Below are 16,387 nucleotides of genomic sequence, written 5' to 3'. Positions count from 1 at the left end.
TTATACTTGCAACTTTCTTGTAAATTTGTGATTGTTCCACAATTTAAAAATTATTACATAAAATGACTTCTTATTTTTTAAAAAGAATACTTTAATCCACTTGGAGCTTATCTTTGTGTATGTTGTGAGATAGAACTAACTTAATTTTTTAAATACTTTCATGTAAATAACTAGTTGTTAACACTGAATACAAATTTGAAAAGTGATATTCTAGAGAGAGGGGAGAGAATAATTAAAGACAGGGACAGGAAAATGAGGGTTGAATTTAGGGATTTTGTTTGGCTAGACTATAACTCATATGTGGACTGGTAAGGGGTCAAGCTGGAAGGGTAAGTTGGGGCCAAATCATAAAAGGCCTTTAATGTCAAAGTGAGGATTTTGCACTTAACTCTGCAGTTTATGGGAACCATTGAGAACTTCAGTGAACGATCCTTTTGGGAAGTCTTCCCTACTCCCTCCCACTTCCTGCTAGTTGAGTGTGCTTCTTTTGGGCTCCTATAATGCATTCTTTCATATTTTCTCAATCTGTCTCTCCTCCTCTTTCCTTCTCCTTCTCCCATCCCCTCTCCCTCCCTTTCCCTACTGCATTGACCTCATCTATTTCTGAGACAGTTTCCCAACCAGAGTGGTGTTGGGGACTTTTACTGTTTGTGGCAGTTAGCACAGTGCCTGGCTAATAGTAAGGGTTCAATCGTGGTTACCAAACAGACCTCAGGAGATGAATTTTAAGAAGCAGACTGGTATCAGTGGATGTGGGAGAGGCCAGGCCAGGCTTGGAGCTGGAACATCACCCAGACAGGAAGTAGTAATAAAGGCCTCTATCAGAGAAAGGACAGTGGTAAAAGTAAGGCAAAAGGGGTATTTGGGAATGACCTTGTGGTGTTGGAAGCTGTATTTGGGCAAGTGGTGGAATACAGGGGGTGAAGAATGTGGAAGAGAAGGAGTCTGAGGTTTTTTTTAAGCCTCTCAGGACCGGAGAAGAGTGATGCCTACAACTGAAACAGGAAAATTAATCAGTTCAGGATCTCAGAAAGTGAGGACAATTAAAATAACAAAAAGTATAACATTACCTTATAATTGCTTACCATCCTGTAGTTTTCAAAGTTCATCATCTATACCTTTATAGCGATAAATACCACTGAACACTCCAAAATAGGGAATCCTCTCCAAAGTGGGGACTACGAATAAACTGGGACTTCCTGGCTCTTCCCTGACGTTTTTGCCCAAGAGCCCGCATTTTAAAAGTGATCAACCTACTGACCTTGCTGTTTTGTTTCTATAGAGTTCCGTAGACATTTAGCTGAGGGAACGATCATGAATGTTTGGAGCTGAGCCCTCAGGCTCCTGTTGGTTTAGGTGGGACTTGATGCTGTACCTATAAGACATCTTGTTACATGAAGTGTGGCTGATGGGAGAAGCAGGTAAAAATCCAGGCTCATTACACCTTCCTGCAGGCTGGCTGCTGTCAGCTGTTGATTTAGTTCAATGAAGATCTAAAATTATAGTTTCTGAGCTTAAAATTGTCCCCATTCTCTGACCTTCAACTTATCTTTCAACATCTCCTGTCCCAGCTAAACTAGAGTTACTTGCAGTTCCTACTATAAAACAGAAAATGTAACAAGTGGTAATGGGGGGGGGGTCCCTAAAAGGCACCTGCAGCTGTCTCTGATGTCCCTTTATATTAATCTGTTTACTTCCTAGAACAGGGGTGGGCACAGTATGGCTTATGAGCCAAAACCAGTCTTGCTCATTCCTTACATGTTGTCTATAGCTGCTTCTGTGAACCACAGCCAAGCTAACTAGTTGCAACCAGAGGCTATATGACTTGCAAAGTCTGAAATAGTCACTATCCAGCCCTTTACAGAAAAAAAAAAAAATGTGCTGACTGCTGCATTAGAATGTTAACACCGTGAAAACAGAGCCTGTGTCTTGTTCTCTGCTTTGTCCCCAGAATATGGAATAGTGGATGCTTTTTTACCTTCTTCTGCACTGTTTCCTCTCTCCCCTCCTTTCCCCCTTACTCCTTTGCTTCTTTGGCAGTTGTAAGAGGACGAACATGGCAATCAGTATTGTTCAAGACCAAAGAGGCTGCCTAGCTCTGGTGGAAAACAAGAATTGCACCAGGGCTAGGTTGTGTGCCCGGAATGCTGTCTGACCAGGTGCTATGCAGTGTCTTATGAATGAAATGTGCCCCCTGAAACTCACCATGACTCAAGACTGTGGGATTTGGCTACAATAATCTGTGGTCTCTTATGAAATGTACTAAAGTATAAAACCAAGAAGAAGGCTTGGGTCTGGGCAAAGCATATCTCATGGGATGTGCACATCTGAGCCTGGACATCAGGCAGCTGCTCAGGAAGCTGAGTGTGTGTCATGGTAAGCTGCAGGAAGGGCCCTGAGTAGAGTGCCTTGGGGGTTCTCATGCCATTTGTGTCTCGTGCTTAAAGTTACAAACGAAGCTAACAAACTGCTAAATAACCACCTTCATAATGCCCTGGGTTCAAATGTCATCTTCTTGGCCTCCTTGGAGTTCCACACTGGCCTGTGGTGGTGCACAGCCCACTTTCCTATGGCTCGCTCCCCTTTTCTTCCTTCCCCTGTTTTCCCAAGTGGCCTCGTGTGCCATGGGTGGACACTAGCCAGCACAATCCAGGACCAGCCTTGACTCAGCTCACACAGGCCCTAGAAGTGGGCTTTAGCTCATTTGGACAGGGAATTGCAGAGTTCTGGGTCCAGTGGGCATGTCCCCTGGGACCTGTGGATGCTTAGCCCTGGGAGAATGAAGCCACTTAAGGAGGACGGCAGTGGAGTGGGGCTGCAGGGAAGGCTGGATGGCCTACCAAGCCATTGAATTTTTCTGGAATGTGCTTTTCCTTTTCTATTAAAACAGTGGAAACAAAACAATCCCACAAAGGCTTAATTTGTGAATATTGAGGTATTTTCCAACTCTACAAGCCTATGGCTTTATGAATCTGAAAATTCCAGTACTTATGCTTTCCCCAACTTCACGATCACCTTGGACAAAATGGGGAGCAATCCTCCCCTGTTATCATCAGGAGTCAAGAACTGTTAAGCTCAGGGCACCTGCTCAGGCATTGAAATGCTGCGTTGAGGAAACCAAGCCCCAGGTGGCTGGGGCCCACGGGCTGAGTCCTTCTGGTGCCTGAAACAGCCACCCCACAAGGGTGAGGCTGCTTTATTTCTAGAGGAAAAGCTCCTCCCTTGCCCCATAATCCCCGCAGGCCTGCTGGTGCAGAACTTCCTCCTCACTGGCCACAGTGAAGGTGCCCAGGCTGCCACAGAGACCCTGTGCCCCAAGCCCAGAGCTTTGCTGATGGGTTCTCTGCCCCATTTTTCTCTTCCCATCTCTTCAGGAGAGCTAGAGTGGGCTTTTCACTCAGGTTGAAAGAGATTTCTCTTTTTATCCCAGCTATTCCAAAATCTTGAGCTTCCCAAAGAAGAACTGGAAACTTAGAAATTGTAGCAGCACATCATATGCCTGGAGCATCTCTTGACTGGCCATGTTTTCTGAACTGACTCTCTCCATTTCCTCCTCCTTTTCCTCATAAATTTCCCTTATTAACAGACTGGGGCATCTTTCAGTAGAGTCACACATTCTCAGGAGATCTGGGCCTAGCTTCCAGCTTTAACCCTCTTCAAACCCAGGCAAGCTGTGGCTTTGCTGCCTCCTCCTTGCTTTGTGGCTTTTTGTTGTTATCGTTGTTGTTTTTGTTTTTGTTTTTTTTTCTGAATGGAGTCTCACTCTGTTGCCAGGCTGGAGTGCAGTGGCGCGATCTTGGCTCACTGCAACCTCCGCCTCCTGGTTCAAGCAATTCTCCTGCTTCAGCCTCCTGAGTACCTGGGACTACAGGCATGTGCCACCAAGCTTGGCTAATTTTTTGTATTTTTAGAGACAAGGGGTCTCACTGTGTTAGTCAGGATGGTCTCGATCTTCTGACCTCGTGATCTGCCCGCCTCAGCCTCCCTGTGTGTTGGGATTACAGGCGTGAGCCACCACGCCCGGCCTTCATTCCCTTCTAACACCACCGCAGAAGATGCACATGGTAGCATTGCGGAAATGGCACAGCAGCATGTGAATGAGGTCCTGAACTCTTCAAATGGTTACAAAGTCCTGTCGGATCTCAGGTCCAACCAAGGACCAACTCTCGCCTGTCCATGCCTCTTTGTCTCCTGTCCTAATTACATCTGTGAGGTAAACACTCAAATAAGTTGGGCAAACAGACATGAAACTTAAAGTCGGTAATACTCAGCTGACAATGGATAATGTTTATAGGCATTACTAGTTGGGTGTTTTCTTCAAACTCTACAAAGACTTGACATGGAACATTAAGACTAGTCCATTCACTTCCAACCTAGTGTTGCAGAATCTTGCCAGAATGAGCAGTCCTGAGGCAATAACACCTACAGAAGTGCATGGGACTGAAAAAGAGCTATGCACCCACCTAAAAAATGTCTAAAACTATACTAGGTGGTGCACACCAGGGAGACTGTGGATTAGGACAATTTGTGATGAGTGCATTTGCATTTTATTTTTCCATGAAAATCACACACACGCAAACACACAGACAAACACAGAGAAAAGCAGATCCGCTTGAAATGAGAGCAATATGGAGGCCAAAGCTGCTAGTGGGATGGCCCGGGGTTTCTAACTCTGTGGTCTGGAGAAGAAGGATTTTGTATTTGTTTGGTTTCACCATCAAGTGTTCCGGGGGAGCAAGTCAGTTTCGGTTTCCTTCTGAAAGAGCCTCTTTCTGAATTCGCTGCATGCTCCTCGTGTGTTTGTTTTCTGCTGCAGTGGGGTCATTTATGCTGGCCAGTCCATTTGGATGACCATATGGGCACAGGCTCCTGCACCTCCAGCTGCCCAGAGTTCCTCTCTGGCTGCAGGAACGAGCGGTGTGAAAGATCAGTCCTGTGGAATGAGATCACATGGACTCGCGTCATCTTGGTTTTCTGAGATGGTGTGACTACTTTTAGATTTCAAAAGCTAAACAGTTGTCAATCAGTCTCTGAAGGGCACTCAGCTGAGGGCACTGTGATTCCGTCAGATCACCTGGGTTATGGGCCATCTTTCTCTCTTTCTCTATGAAATCTATGAATCAGGTCACCCTGGTTCTAAGATCCAGGCATTTGTTACAAAGACTCACACATATGAGATGTGTGCATACATGCTTACATCCTGGAGGGAAGCTACATCCATGGTGCTGTTTCCAAGGGCTCTTATGGGGTCTTTGGGGGCTTTTTTTAGCTTAAGAAAGTTACCATTATCTTAAAAGCCAAGAAATCCTGATTTAGGTCAGCCCTGAGGTACAGAATTCCCTTGACCACTTCCTGTAGGGGTGGCTCTGGGAAGCAGCAAAATGTGACTGGGGGAGGGGAGAGATGAGAGCTGGAAGGCAGGATATTAGGCTCCAGATCAAAGCTTGCGCTTTGATTAACAAAGGTGTCCATGTTCCTTGAGAAGTGGACACCAAGGTGACCTTTTTAACCGGAGACACACTGTCTCCAGCTACAAAGTGTGGGTTGAATTCCGGAACCAATGCCTGCTGTGGGGTTGGGGTAGTGTGGGTGAGGAGGGGATTGGACAAAGGCCTGATCAGTCTAGATGAAATGTGGTTTATCCCGTTATCTGATTTAAAATCACCTATCCCCTTAAGAGGATGACTAATACAGTACTTAGGGCTGAGAACAGGATTTGAGGTGGTGCGAGGATCCCCATCAAGGCTGAGGGGACTTCAGAAACTTCTGAAACTAATAGAAAGATAAAAATTATATGGGGGAACTGGAACAGTGTAAGAATAAGGATTAGAAATTGATCTGAGTTGTTCCTAATTTGGGAATGCACATGCGATGGTCACACAATGTAACCTATTTAGGATGTTTCTAAGTTGTCTGATCATCTGTCACCTACCTAATTTATTAAAACCTTGACCCTCACCAGTTTTAACAACAGAGTGTAAGATTGCATAAGACCTTATCCCAAAACATGTTTTCCAAGATGGAGTCCTTTGTAGAGTAAAAATGTTCTTGAAAATCTAACATGCTGATTTCTAGATAAATATCCGTGTGGTCCTGGCTCACAATTTGGAGTTGTCAAGCCAACAGCCGGATGAACTTCCTGAAGTTCTCGCATTTGCTTAGGAGCAAGTAGTAAATTCTCTCTAGAACTTCTTGAGAGAAATTACCTTTTTCTTGTTTGAAGGGTACTTTAAAGGAAATTATTTTGAGGTGGTATAATGTAAACAATAATATAATTACTATTTATTTCCTGACAGAGCTATACAATGCTATATGAAAGAATTTTCGCAAACCTTTGTAAAGATAGTATGTTGTAAAGTCAGAATTAGGTTTGGATGAAAATTATCATTAAAATATGCCAATAAGTGTGTTGCAGGTTTTCTAATCTTTGTGAACAAAAATGTAAAAAACACAATAGAAAAATGATCTCACCCAATAAGGGGTAAAAGTTTGGAATTAACTGTTGTAGATCATAGAACATCAGCACCCCGATGTTCTGCCTGGCCCAGAGGTGATGTGGGATTAGTCCTTTAAGAGCAAACATGCAGGAAGGGGTGGGGAGACCACTGGGTAATTCTGGGAAACAATTTTGCTACCCAATTATATCTTCTGAGTTATAGAGTTATAAAAAGGATTCATGACTGCAAGTGGTTTTCAGAAATAATTTTCAACTGATGTCAACAGCAATCACCAGATCTATAAATGGGAATCAGTGGCTGGAAGATCTCAGTAAAAGCAACATTTCCCTATCTAAAGGAGCCTTTACTTAGGCATTTCTGGGCCCTCTGGCAGGTAAGGGGTGGGAAGACAAAGTCAATTTTGCCAAGTAGCCATTAGGTCTCTGCTGGTCAAGAGGAAGCAAAAAAATTCATCACAAGCACTGCTTTGGACAGCAGTGTTTCAATAATTAGCTGTATTTGGTTTTTCTTGCAATCAAGAAACTGGGCAGAATAAAAACTTTATGGGGAAATAAGGCTTTTGCATATCCTTGCTTCCTGATTTGATTTGATTTACTCTCCAGGTAAGTCAGAAGAGAGTGGCTAATTCATCCCTCGAGTCCCAGGCTTAAGCCAAGGCATTGGGATGCTGGTACCTCCTCTAGTACTTGCTCTAGCTCTCTCCTTCTTGGGTGGTGTGCTCTTTACATGGGCACTGTGTCAGGGCAGGAACCTGCAAGCACCTATTCCAAGAGTTGTTACAAGCCAGGAGACATACCTCTTATTGCTTCTTTCTCCATCTTCTTGATTTTTTGTAAAGAGCTAAGAGGCTCTTTCCTACAACAGGTGCTATTCCTTGATCTAACCAAATGTGTCTGCCACTGAAATGATATGCCAATTAAGTCTCTTCCTTTGAAACTCAAACACATGCCCAGACATAGATGTCAAGCAGCCAAAACATTCTAATATTCTCTATTACCTTCTCTGCTCCTTATTCCCCAAATCCAAGCTTTTCTGCTGTAAGCAAAAACATGGGAAAGTTCTTTTCAAAAATGCTCTCCCATACTATCTAAATGGTTTCCTGATTACAACAGGAACCCCTACAGCTACTGAATGAAAAGTTCTTCAGCACAGAACAGGGGGACAGTGGCAGGGACTTAGCAAGGATGTGATGAGGATGTGGTGGGGACTTGGTAGGGACCATGGTATGGGTGGGACTCTCTGTAGGAGGCATATCTGAGGCCTTGAAGCAACTCAAGCCCAGTGAACCAGCTGGGCTCTGAGCCGAGGAGCTGCCTCAAGCTGTGGACTGCGTAAGCAGCAGGGGTACCTGGGCTTGTCGGCTGGCTCCAGCAGCTCGAGGGTGCAAAGGGAGGTCGTGAATTTCATTCTGCTGTTTAGCAAAATTTACAAATACCTGGAAGTAAGAGAAGAGCAAGATTAGGTAGATATTTCCAGGAAAACAGCACCCTACACCCACCTACCCACTTTGCTCTCTATTTTCCACAGTTCACATACAGCCCAGCTGGAATGGCTTGTGTCCTTCCCGGGGGAGGCTGGCCCACCCACGGAAGCCTGGCCACCAGTGCCCTGGTCAGAGCTATCTTCTTAGACTAGACTCCCGAGTGATGCCACAGGAGTTCCTGCTGGAGGACTCAAGGGACTTGGGCACCAGACATTGGGGTAATCAAGGCAAGGCAGATTCTCAGCTAGCAGCATCCTAATCCTCTAGCTAAAAAAAAAAAAAAGAAAGAAAGAAAAAAAGAAAAAAAATCATTGATCCCTGTTTGAGTTGAGTGTGCATGTGGCCCAGACTCCTGCTCGTGCCTTCCCCTGCTTAATGCTGATGAGAAGGTGTGGGTGAGCCAGCTCCTCAGGGGTTATATGGAGGCTTCCCTGTTTCCATTTTCCTTGCTTTACTTAACGTTCTTTAAAGATGTTTATTTTAAAACAAACATATATAAAAACACAAAACCCAGAAACAACCCAAATGTCCATCAATGAATGAATAGATGGATGAACAAAATGTAGCACACATACATACAAAGGAATATTATTCAGCCTGGAAAAGGAAGGAAATTCTGGCATATGATATAACACGAATGAACCTTGAGGATATTATGCTAAGTCCTCACATAATAAGCCAGACAGAAAAGGACAAACACTGTATGATTCCACTTATATGAGGTATCTATAGTAGTCAGAGCCTTAGAGACAGAAAGTAGAACAGTAGTTGCCAACGGCGAGGGGGGCAGGAAGTGGCGAGTTAGTGTTTAATGGGCACAGATTTTCACCGAAGCAAGATGAAAGAGTTCTATCGGGGATGGTGGGAATTGTTGCACAACAATGTAAATGTACTTAATACCACTGCACTGTGCACTTAAACATGGTTGACATGGTCAATTTTATGTTATTATATTTTACTGCAATAAAAAATGTGATTACGGCCGGGCGCGGTGGCTCAAGCCTGTAATCCCAGCACTTTGGAAGGCAGAGACGGGCGGATCATGAGGTCAGGAGATCGAGACCATCCTGGCTAACCCGGTGAAACTCCGTCTCTACTGAAAAATACAAAAAACTAGCCAGGTGAGGTGGCGGGCGCCTGTAGTCCCAGTTACTCAGGAGGCTGAGGCAGGAGAATGGCGTGAACCCGGGAGGTGGAGCTTGCAGTGAGCTGAGATTCGGCCACTGCACTCCAGCCTGGGCGACAGAGTGAGACTCCATCTCAAAAAAAAAAAAAAAAAAATGTGATTACATCTTAAAAAACCACACACGGAATGCACGTTTATCAAAACTCACTAAACTGTACATTTAAAATTGGTGTTTTTGTTTTGTTTTGCTTTTTTGAGACGGGGCTTGCCCTGTCACTCAGACTAGAGTGCAGTGGTATGAACACAGTTCATGGCAGCCTTGACCTCCTGGGCTCCAGCAATATTTCTGCCTCAACCTCCCATGTAGCTGGGACCACAGCATGCAACACCATGCCTGGCTAATTTTCTGACTTTTTTTTGTAGAGACGAGGTCTCACTTTGTTGCATGGGCCTGTCTTAAACTCCTGGGCTCAAGTGATCCTCCTGCCTTGGCCTCCCAAGAGCCTGTGTTTCATCATACGTTAATTACATATCAATAAAGCTGAGTTGAAAGAAAAATCACCACCACAAACCAGCAAGAATGAAATAACACACCATAGGATCACAGGGAAGGATAATGTGAAAAAAAAAAAAATCAATGAAGTTTCCTGATGACTAAAAAATATTGTTAGAAAACAATTTCTGATATACCACCTTTTACCCCAGTAAACAGAGGGCAAGAGTTTGTTAAAAATTGGGAATATTATGCCTCCCTCTTATGGCAATTCCAACCCATATTGGATGTTCTGGGCCAGTCTTTGCTCAGCTCTTGGTACTCCGGGGCCAACTTGCCTGGTCCAGGGTGGTCTGTGTGACTGAGTACTCCTCAATGAGCAGGCTGTCCTTGTGGGAGAGGAGGAGCTGGAAGATCCTCGCCAGGGAGGAGGAGGAGACCTGGAACTGGAGCATGTTGTAGTGCCTCTCCCTCTGCACGCTGCCTGGGAAGTTCCCCTGGAAGAACTGCTCCACAGGGTTCAGGTCAGGAAGCAGGTCGTCCTTCGGGGATTTGATCTTCATTGTGACGATATAGCCATCTCCAAATCTAGGGGACGCACACAGTGCAGGACAGGCCTCTGTTAGTGGTTGGGCCTAAGGTAATCCCAAAATAAAGAGTAGACTCATCAGAAATTTTGGGGATTAAGCCCGGCTTGGTGGCTCACACCTGTAATTCCAGCAATTTGGGAGGTAGAGGGGGAGGATCACTTGAGCTCAGAAGTGTAAGATAAGCCTGGGCAACAAGTAAGACCCTGTCTCTACAAAAATTAGCAGGGCATGGTGGCACATGCCTGTGGTCCCAGCTACTTGGGAGGCTGAGGCGTGAGGATCACTTGAGCACAGGAGGTCAAGGCTACAGTGAGCCACGATCATGACACTGTGCTCCAGCCTGGGTGACAGAGTGAGACGCGGTCTCAACAAAAACTGAAAAACGAGAAACAAACCCAAACAAGAACAACAAAAAAAGAAATACTGAGGATTAAAGGCCCATACCATAGACCTGGGTACATAGGAAAACTAGGAGAGAAAAACCATGGTAGTCCCTGGAGAAATCATTTGATACCAGTTTTTAGAGGTCAAATGTCTGCATGGTAATGTGGGACAATCGTACTTGCTGAAGTCAAAGGTAGTTTTATTTTATTTTTTTAATTAATTAATTAATTTATTTATTTGAGACAGAGTCTCACTGTTGGCCAGGTTGGAGTACAGTGACGTGATCTTGGCTCACTGCAACCTCCTCCTCCTGGGTTCAAGTGATTCTCCTGCCTCAGCCTCCTGAGTAGCTGGGATTACAGGTGCCCGCCACGACACTCGGTTTGGTTTTTTTGTGTGTGTGTTTTTAGTAGAGACAGAGTTTCACCATGTTGGCCAGGCTGGTCTTAAACTCCTCACCTCAAGTGATCCGCCTGCCTTGGCTTCCCAAAGTGCTGGGATTACAGGCATGAGCCACCGCACCCAGCCTATTTTATTTTTTGAGACAGAGTCTTGCCCTGTCGCCCAGGCTGGAGTGCAGTGGTGTGATCTCGATTCACTGCAACCTCCAGCTCCTGGGTTCAAGCAATTCTTGTGCCTCAGTTTCTCGAGTAGGTGAGATTACAGGTGCACACCGCCATGCCCAGCTAATTTTTGTCTTTTTAGTAGACAGGGTTTCAGCATGTTGGCCAGGTTGGTCTCGAACTCCTGACCTCAAGTGATCCGCTGGCCTCAGCTTCCCAAAGCGATGGGATTATAGGTGTGAGCCACTGCACCCGGCCATCAAAGGTAGTTTTAGCCCAGTATGGGGATCCCAAGACCGCCCATAAAGACACATGAACCAGTGCATACTGAGTGGTGGTAAGGGCTGATGGGCCAGGTGGGAGCAAAGGCTCGGGAAGGCAGCACTTCCCTGAGGAAGCTTCCCGAAGCAAATGGAGCTGCTAGGGCCCGGGCCATTGGTGCTTTCTTCCTCCCTCAGCAGGATGGCTGGTTACCCTCACTTGGATGAGGGATGGTCCACCAGAGAGTGTGTGCATGGCTAGGGTGTCAGTACCCTATGCCTTGGTATCCTGTGTCAGTCATAACTGACTCCAAAGCTCCCTCCACGGTCTAGGGCTGTTCTTCTCTGCAGTAAGATGCTGTTCACCTTTCAGCTCCAGAAAACTTGCCATCCCTCACACCTCCTCTATCATGCAGATATTGAGGAGTTAGAGGGAAAGGAGTAGGAGAACTTCCCTTTCTCCAGCAGTTGGACACAGGAAGTTGCTGACACAGGTCTGGGGACCTGACATACTGCTATTTCTATAGATATCTATGCAGTGTCCAAGCTGTAGTTGCTCAATAAATCATGGGTCAAATGTCCACTTGCCACAAGCAGCTAATCTATTAGACCTTTCTCTCAGTCATTTATCTGCTCTGACACATATGAAAGGATGACATTTTCTGTGCAACACCCTCCCGTGGGTGCATCAGGATTATGCACCTCAGCATAGATAAGGTGGGTTATGTGCTGTTCCTCCACCAACCAGCTTAGTGACTTATATTCTGAGCTCTTAATAAGTGTTTGTTAAATAATTGTAACTCTGCTCTTTTCTAGGTTATAAAGCTTATCAGAATGTGAATGAGCATGGCAATATGCTGATAATCTCAAACTGTTAGCTTTGGCATGCAAACTCTTAATAGTAACGAATTATCTACAATAGTTCATGCAATGTGTGGGTACAGAGTAAGGATAATCCTACTCAAGATTATTGGCATTGTTGGTTTGTCATATAACATATGGTCTTTTTTCAAACTCAAAAGCATACAATATTCTAAAAACAAAACACAAAAACGGGTCCTCAAGCCAGTTGGTCTCCTAACCATTCCTACATTGGAGTGGACTCTTAGTAAATAAGCCACAGGTCCTGGATCTGTTGGGATAAGTGGTGGAATACTGAGGCAGTGGTAGTGGTCCTCCCTCATCCCAGCCAGGCTCTGCATCTGTCTTGATCAGACACCCCATCCAGAGACTTGGGTGAGTCTTCGACCACAGGAAATTAGGCCAATATAGAGGAGTTTCTTATCAGCATAATGGACTTCTCCATCTGCTGCTGGAGAATGAGGCCCGGCCACCACCTGCCTCTGCCCCAGGGGATGACAGGGCAGCAGGACTCTTCCAAGTGTCAATGGAGAACACAGGATCCGGTTGGATCCACAGAGGCAACAAGGCGCACGCCCCGCCATCTGCTTACTTGGACTTGAGATGCTGAATGGTGCCCATACATCGAAAGGCGCCCTTTACCATGATGGCCAGCCGGGTACACAGCGCCTCACATTCTTCCATGCTGTGGGGCAGGAGAGAGGAGGTGAGCAGGAGAGGACTCCCGCCCACCTTCCCCAGCCCTGGGAATCTCTTGCCTGTGGGATGTGAGGACCACAGCCCTCCCTTCTCTGATGATGCTCACGATGACATTCCACAGCATGCGGCGTGCCTGGGGGTCCATCCCTGTGGTAGGCTCGTCCTGGTGGGTGGAGAGAAGGTTAGGGAGCACAGGCTGGGAGCTGGCCCTTCCGATTACTGCTTCCCCCTGGGCTGGCTCCCCTGAGGAGGATGAGCTGACAGACGGCGCACACAGTCACTCCCCTCACTTGAGCAAGACAGGGGTACCCTCGTGTAGGGTACAGAAGGCAGGAGGTGGATCAAAGAATAAAGAAGCATGGTTTTTTATTCCACCATTTCAGCCCACGAGGGGATTAAAGTGGATTAAGGCAATGACAGAATTCTCCTCAAAAAAAGAAAATCCTGCAAATACATTTGTCGGGAGGCAGGGAGATCACTCAGGTCACTTTCCTGGTTCCTGCTATGTCCTGTGCCCTGTGCCCTCATGATCCTTGGACTGCGTGGACATGGCCTCAGGCCTGGCCTGGCTCAAGAGCCTTTGACCCAGCTCAGTGCTCCTGTTTGGGGACTAGACACTGACACACCACCAAACTTCCCGGCTGTGAGCCCATGGCCCACAGGAGACATCCTGGGAACGCAGGATGTGCACAGTCCCAAGTCAAGGCTGTGCCATGACTTGTTTTTCTCCAGAGCTGTGTGAACCAAACACTGGGCTAAGTGCTCAAAATGAGCAACACAGGAAACAGTCCAGACTAAAGCCAAATTGCTACAGTTTCTAAATCTGCCGACCCAGAACCTATTTCCCCAACCCGAGAGACGCAGCACTTGGTTTAAGCCCTTGGGGCGGCCCAAGCCCGCAGTTACCAGCAGCACCAGGGGCGGGCAGCCAATGAGCGCGATGGCTGTGGAGAGTTTCCGCTTGTTGCCCCCACTGTATGTGCCAGCCAGGCAGTCGGCGTAGACAGTCAGACCCAGGCTCTTAATACTCCAGTTTGCAACCTAGGGAAGAGAAAGAAATGCCATTTGGAGAATACAAGCAAACACCCCAAACCTCCCCCAGTTCAAAGCCTTGGGCTCCCATATCTCATGCCTCCAGAATGAAAGCCCTAGCTAGGCTGAAACAGGCTCTTGCTGGCTCCTGTCCTCTGGCATGTGCTTCAGGCACCAGACAGGGTCTCCTTCACTCTGTGTCTTGGATCCCAGGGTGGCCCGGTCAGCTCAGCACCTGTTGGGTGTAGCCCCCTGGGAAATGGCCTTCAGCCTTACAAACAGCAAGACAGTGGGTCTCGCCCAGCGTCCTGGACCACGGCTAGGAGTGGAGGAGGAAGGGTCTGTTTGAGAAGATGGTGAGTCCCAGACCTGTTGATCCCACCCCTCAAGAGGGTCACACCCAAAGCCTTGTGCATCCGACACGTACCTATGGAGCACTGACCATACGCCGGGTACTGAACCAGGCACTGGAGAACAATGTGAACACAGCCATTGCCGCTGTCCTCAGACTGCGGGGAGGTGACAGTCAAACAGAATACTGGCAGATCGTGACTGCGAGGGAACGATGACAGAGACACCAGGTGTGTGTGCACATGTGCAGGAAGGGATCTAGGGAAGCCACTGGAGACAAGCTCACCATGCTTCTGCCTTCTGTATTCGTCCCCTGTGCCTGGAATGTTCCTCCCTAGGTGTGCACGTGGCTCCCTCTCTCACCTCTAGTTCCTCACTCCGGTCCTCTCCTCTGCAGGCTCTCCCGGGGCCACCCTACCTCAAAGTGCAAACCCTGCCCCAACACTCCCTGCATTACTGTTCTCTGAGGACTTTTCACTCTCTAATGCACTGGATATTTTACCTATTTATCTATAGATTGTCTATCCCTCCCACTAGAATGTAAGCTCCATTTTTAACTTTTTATTTGGAAATAGTTTCAAACTCACATGAACATGTAAGAATAAAAATAGTTCATAGAATTATTAACTAATAAACCCTTCTCTCTCAGACACACACAATCTTTTGTGACCCATTTGAGGGAAAGTTACTCATTGCAGCCCTTCATTCCTAAATACTTCAGGGCATATTTCCTAAGAATAGGGATCTTCTTTTACATAACCACAGTACATTGTCAATGTCAGTAAACTTAATGTTATGATACATTTACCTAATCTACTGTTCAGAGTTCAGTTTTGTCAGTTGGTCCAATAACATCCTTCTATCATTTTTTTTTCTCTTCTGCACAAGATGTAGTCTATTGTCTGTTATTCAGTCATTGTGTCTATTTAGCCTCCTGCGATCAGAGATATTTCCATAGCTCTTTCTTTGTCTTTTATGACTCTCATATTTTTGAAGAATACAGTCTCCTTTTTTATTTTTAAAGAAAAGGAATATTCCTTCTTTGGAGGTTGTCAGATGTTTCCTTATAATAAGATCCAGGTTACATGTCTCCAATCTGGATTCTACATAAGTGAAACTGTGTCCTTCACAAGATATCACATCTCTGGGCATGACATGTCCATCTGCCCCTTATGGTTAATTTTGATCACCCAGTTAAGGTGCTGTCTAATTTCTCCATTGTAGAGGTTAATTTTTCATCACGCAGTTAAGGTGCTATCTAATTTCTCCATTGTAAAATTACTATGTTTCTCCCTTGTAACCAGTAAGCAATCTGTACAGAGATATGTTTATTTCTTTAAAATTACATTATCATTATTTTTTTAAGAGACAGAGTCTTGCTCTGTTTGCCAGGCTGGAGAGCAGCGGCTTGATCACAGCTCACTGCAACCTCAACCTCCTGGACTCAAGCATTCCTCCCACCTCAGCCACCTGAGTAGCTGGGACTATAGGTGTACACCATCAGGCCCAGTTAATTTGTTTGTTAATTTTTTGCAGAGACAGGGTCTCCCTATATTGCACAGGCTAATCTGGAACTCCTGGGCTCAAGCGATCTTCCCACCTTGGCCTCCCAAAGTGCTGTGATTACAGGTGTGAGCTACCATGCCCAACCTGTTATTTATTTTTTTAAAGCACTTCCTTACTTTCTGGCATAAGATATTCCAAGTTCATTTTATACCTATGCCATTACAGCCCTGGAATATAACATTTATTGAAGGAATCAGGTTTACTTTTAGTGGGGAATGTTATTAAGACAAAAGTCTGAGCACTCAGTGTGCTCATGGCTGCTGGGGTGTTTTTGCTTCTTGACCCTTTCAGAAGACAGATATACACAGGCAAATATACGTGTATATATACACACCTGTGTGCATGAAACATGAACACACCTGCATGCACCCACAAACACAAGCATATAAATATTCCAGAATTCCCAGTGCTATTTCCAGTTCTAATCCATGACCTCACAGTTCTTTCTTGCTTTTCCCTTTTCCATATTTGTAAGTCCCTTCTTCCACAGTGAGAATTCTGGGTTCCAATAACATCAAAAC

At 45.8% G+C, this 16,387-nt stretch overlaps 1 protein-coding gene across 1 annotated transcript in view; it reads right to left on the bottom strand.

Annotated features, from left to right (window-relative positions):
• Positions 1 to 4,517: 4,517 nt before the first annotated feature.
• The window catches only part of ABCA4 (ATP binding cassette subfamily A member 4), a 129,910-nt gene continuing 118,040 nt past the window's right edge, over positions 4,518 to 16,387 (bottom strand). Inside the window, exons 45-50 of the mRNA XM_007977907.3 lie at positions 13,824 to 13,958; positions 12,977 to 13,080; positions 12,811 to 12,903; positions 9,899 to 10,148; positions 7,807 to 7,893; positions 4,518 to 4,933 (exon numbers count right to left, since the gene is read on the bottom strand). Of these exons, the coding sequence (XP_007976098.3) occupies positions 4,928 to 4,933; positions 7,807 to 7,893; positions 9,899 to 10,148; positions 12,811 to 12,903; positions 12,977 to 13,080; positions 13,824 to 13,958 (675 nt within the window). The 3' untranslated portion in view covers positions 4,518 to 4,927. The remainder of the gene's footprint in view (positions 4,934 to 7,806; positions 7,894 to 9,898; positions 10,149 to 12,810; positions 12,904 to 12,976; positions 13,081 to 13,823; positions 13,959 to 16,387) is intronic.

This window comes from Chlorocebus sabaeus, chromosome 20, assembly GCF_047675955.1.
Source record: "Chlorocebus sabaeus isolate Y175 chromosome 20, mChlSab1.0.hap1, whole genome shotgun sequence".
Taxonomy (NCBI): Eukaryota; Metazoa; Chordata; class Mammalia; order Primates; family Cercopithecidae; genus Chlorocebus; species Chlorocebus sabaeus.
The sequence above is the reverse complement of the archived record's forward strand: the minus strand, read 5'-3'. Positions and strand labels throughout refer to the sequence as shown.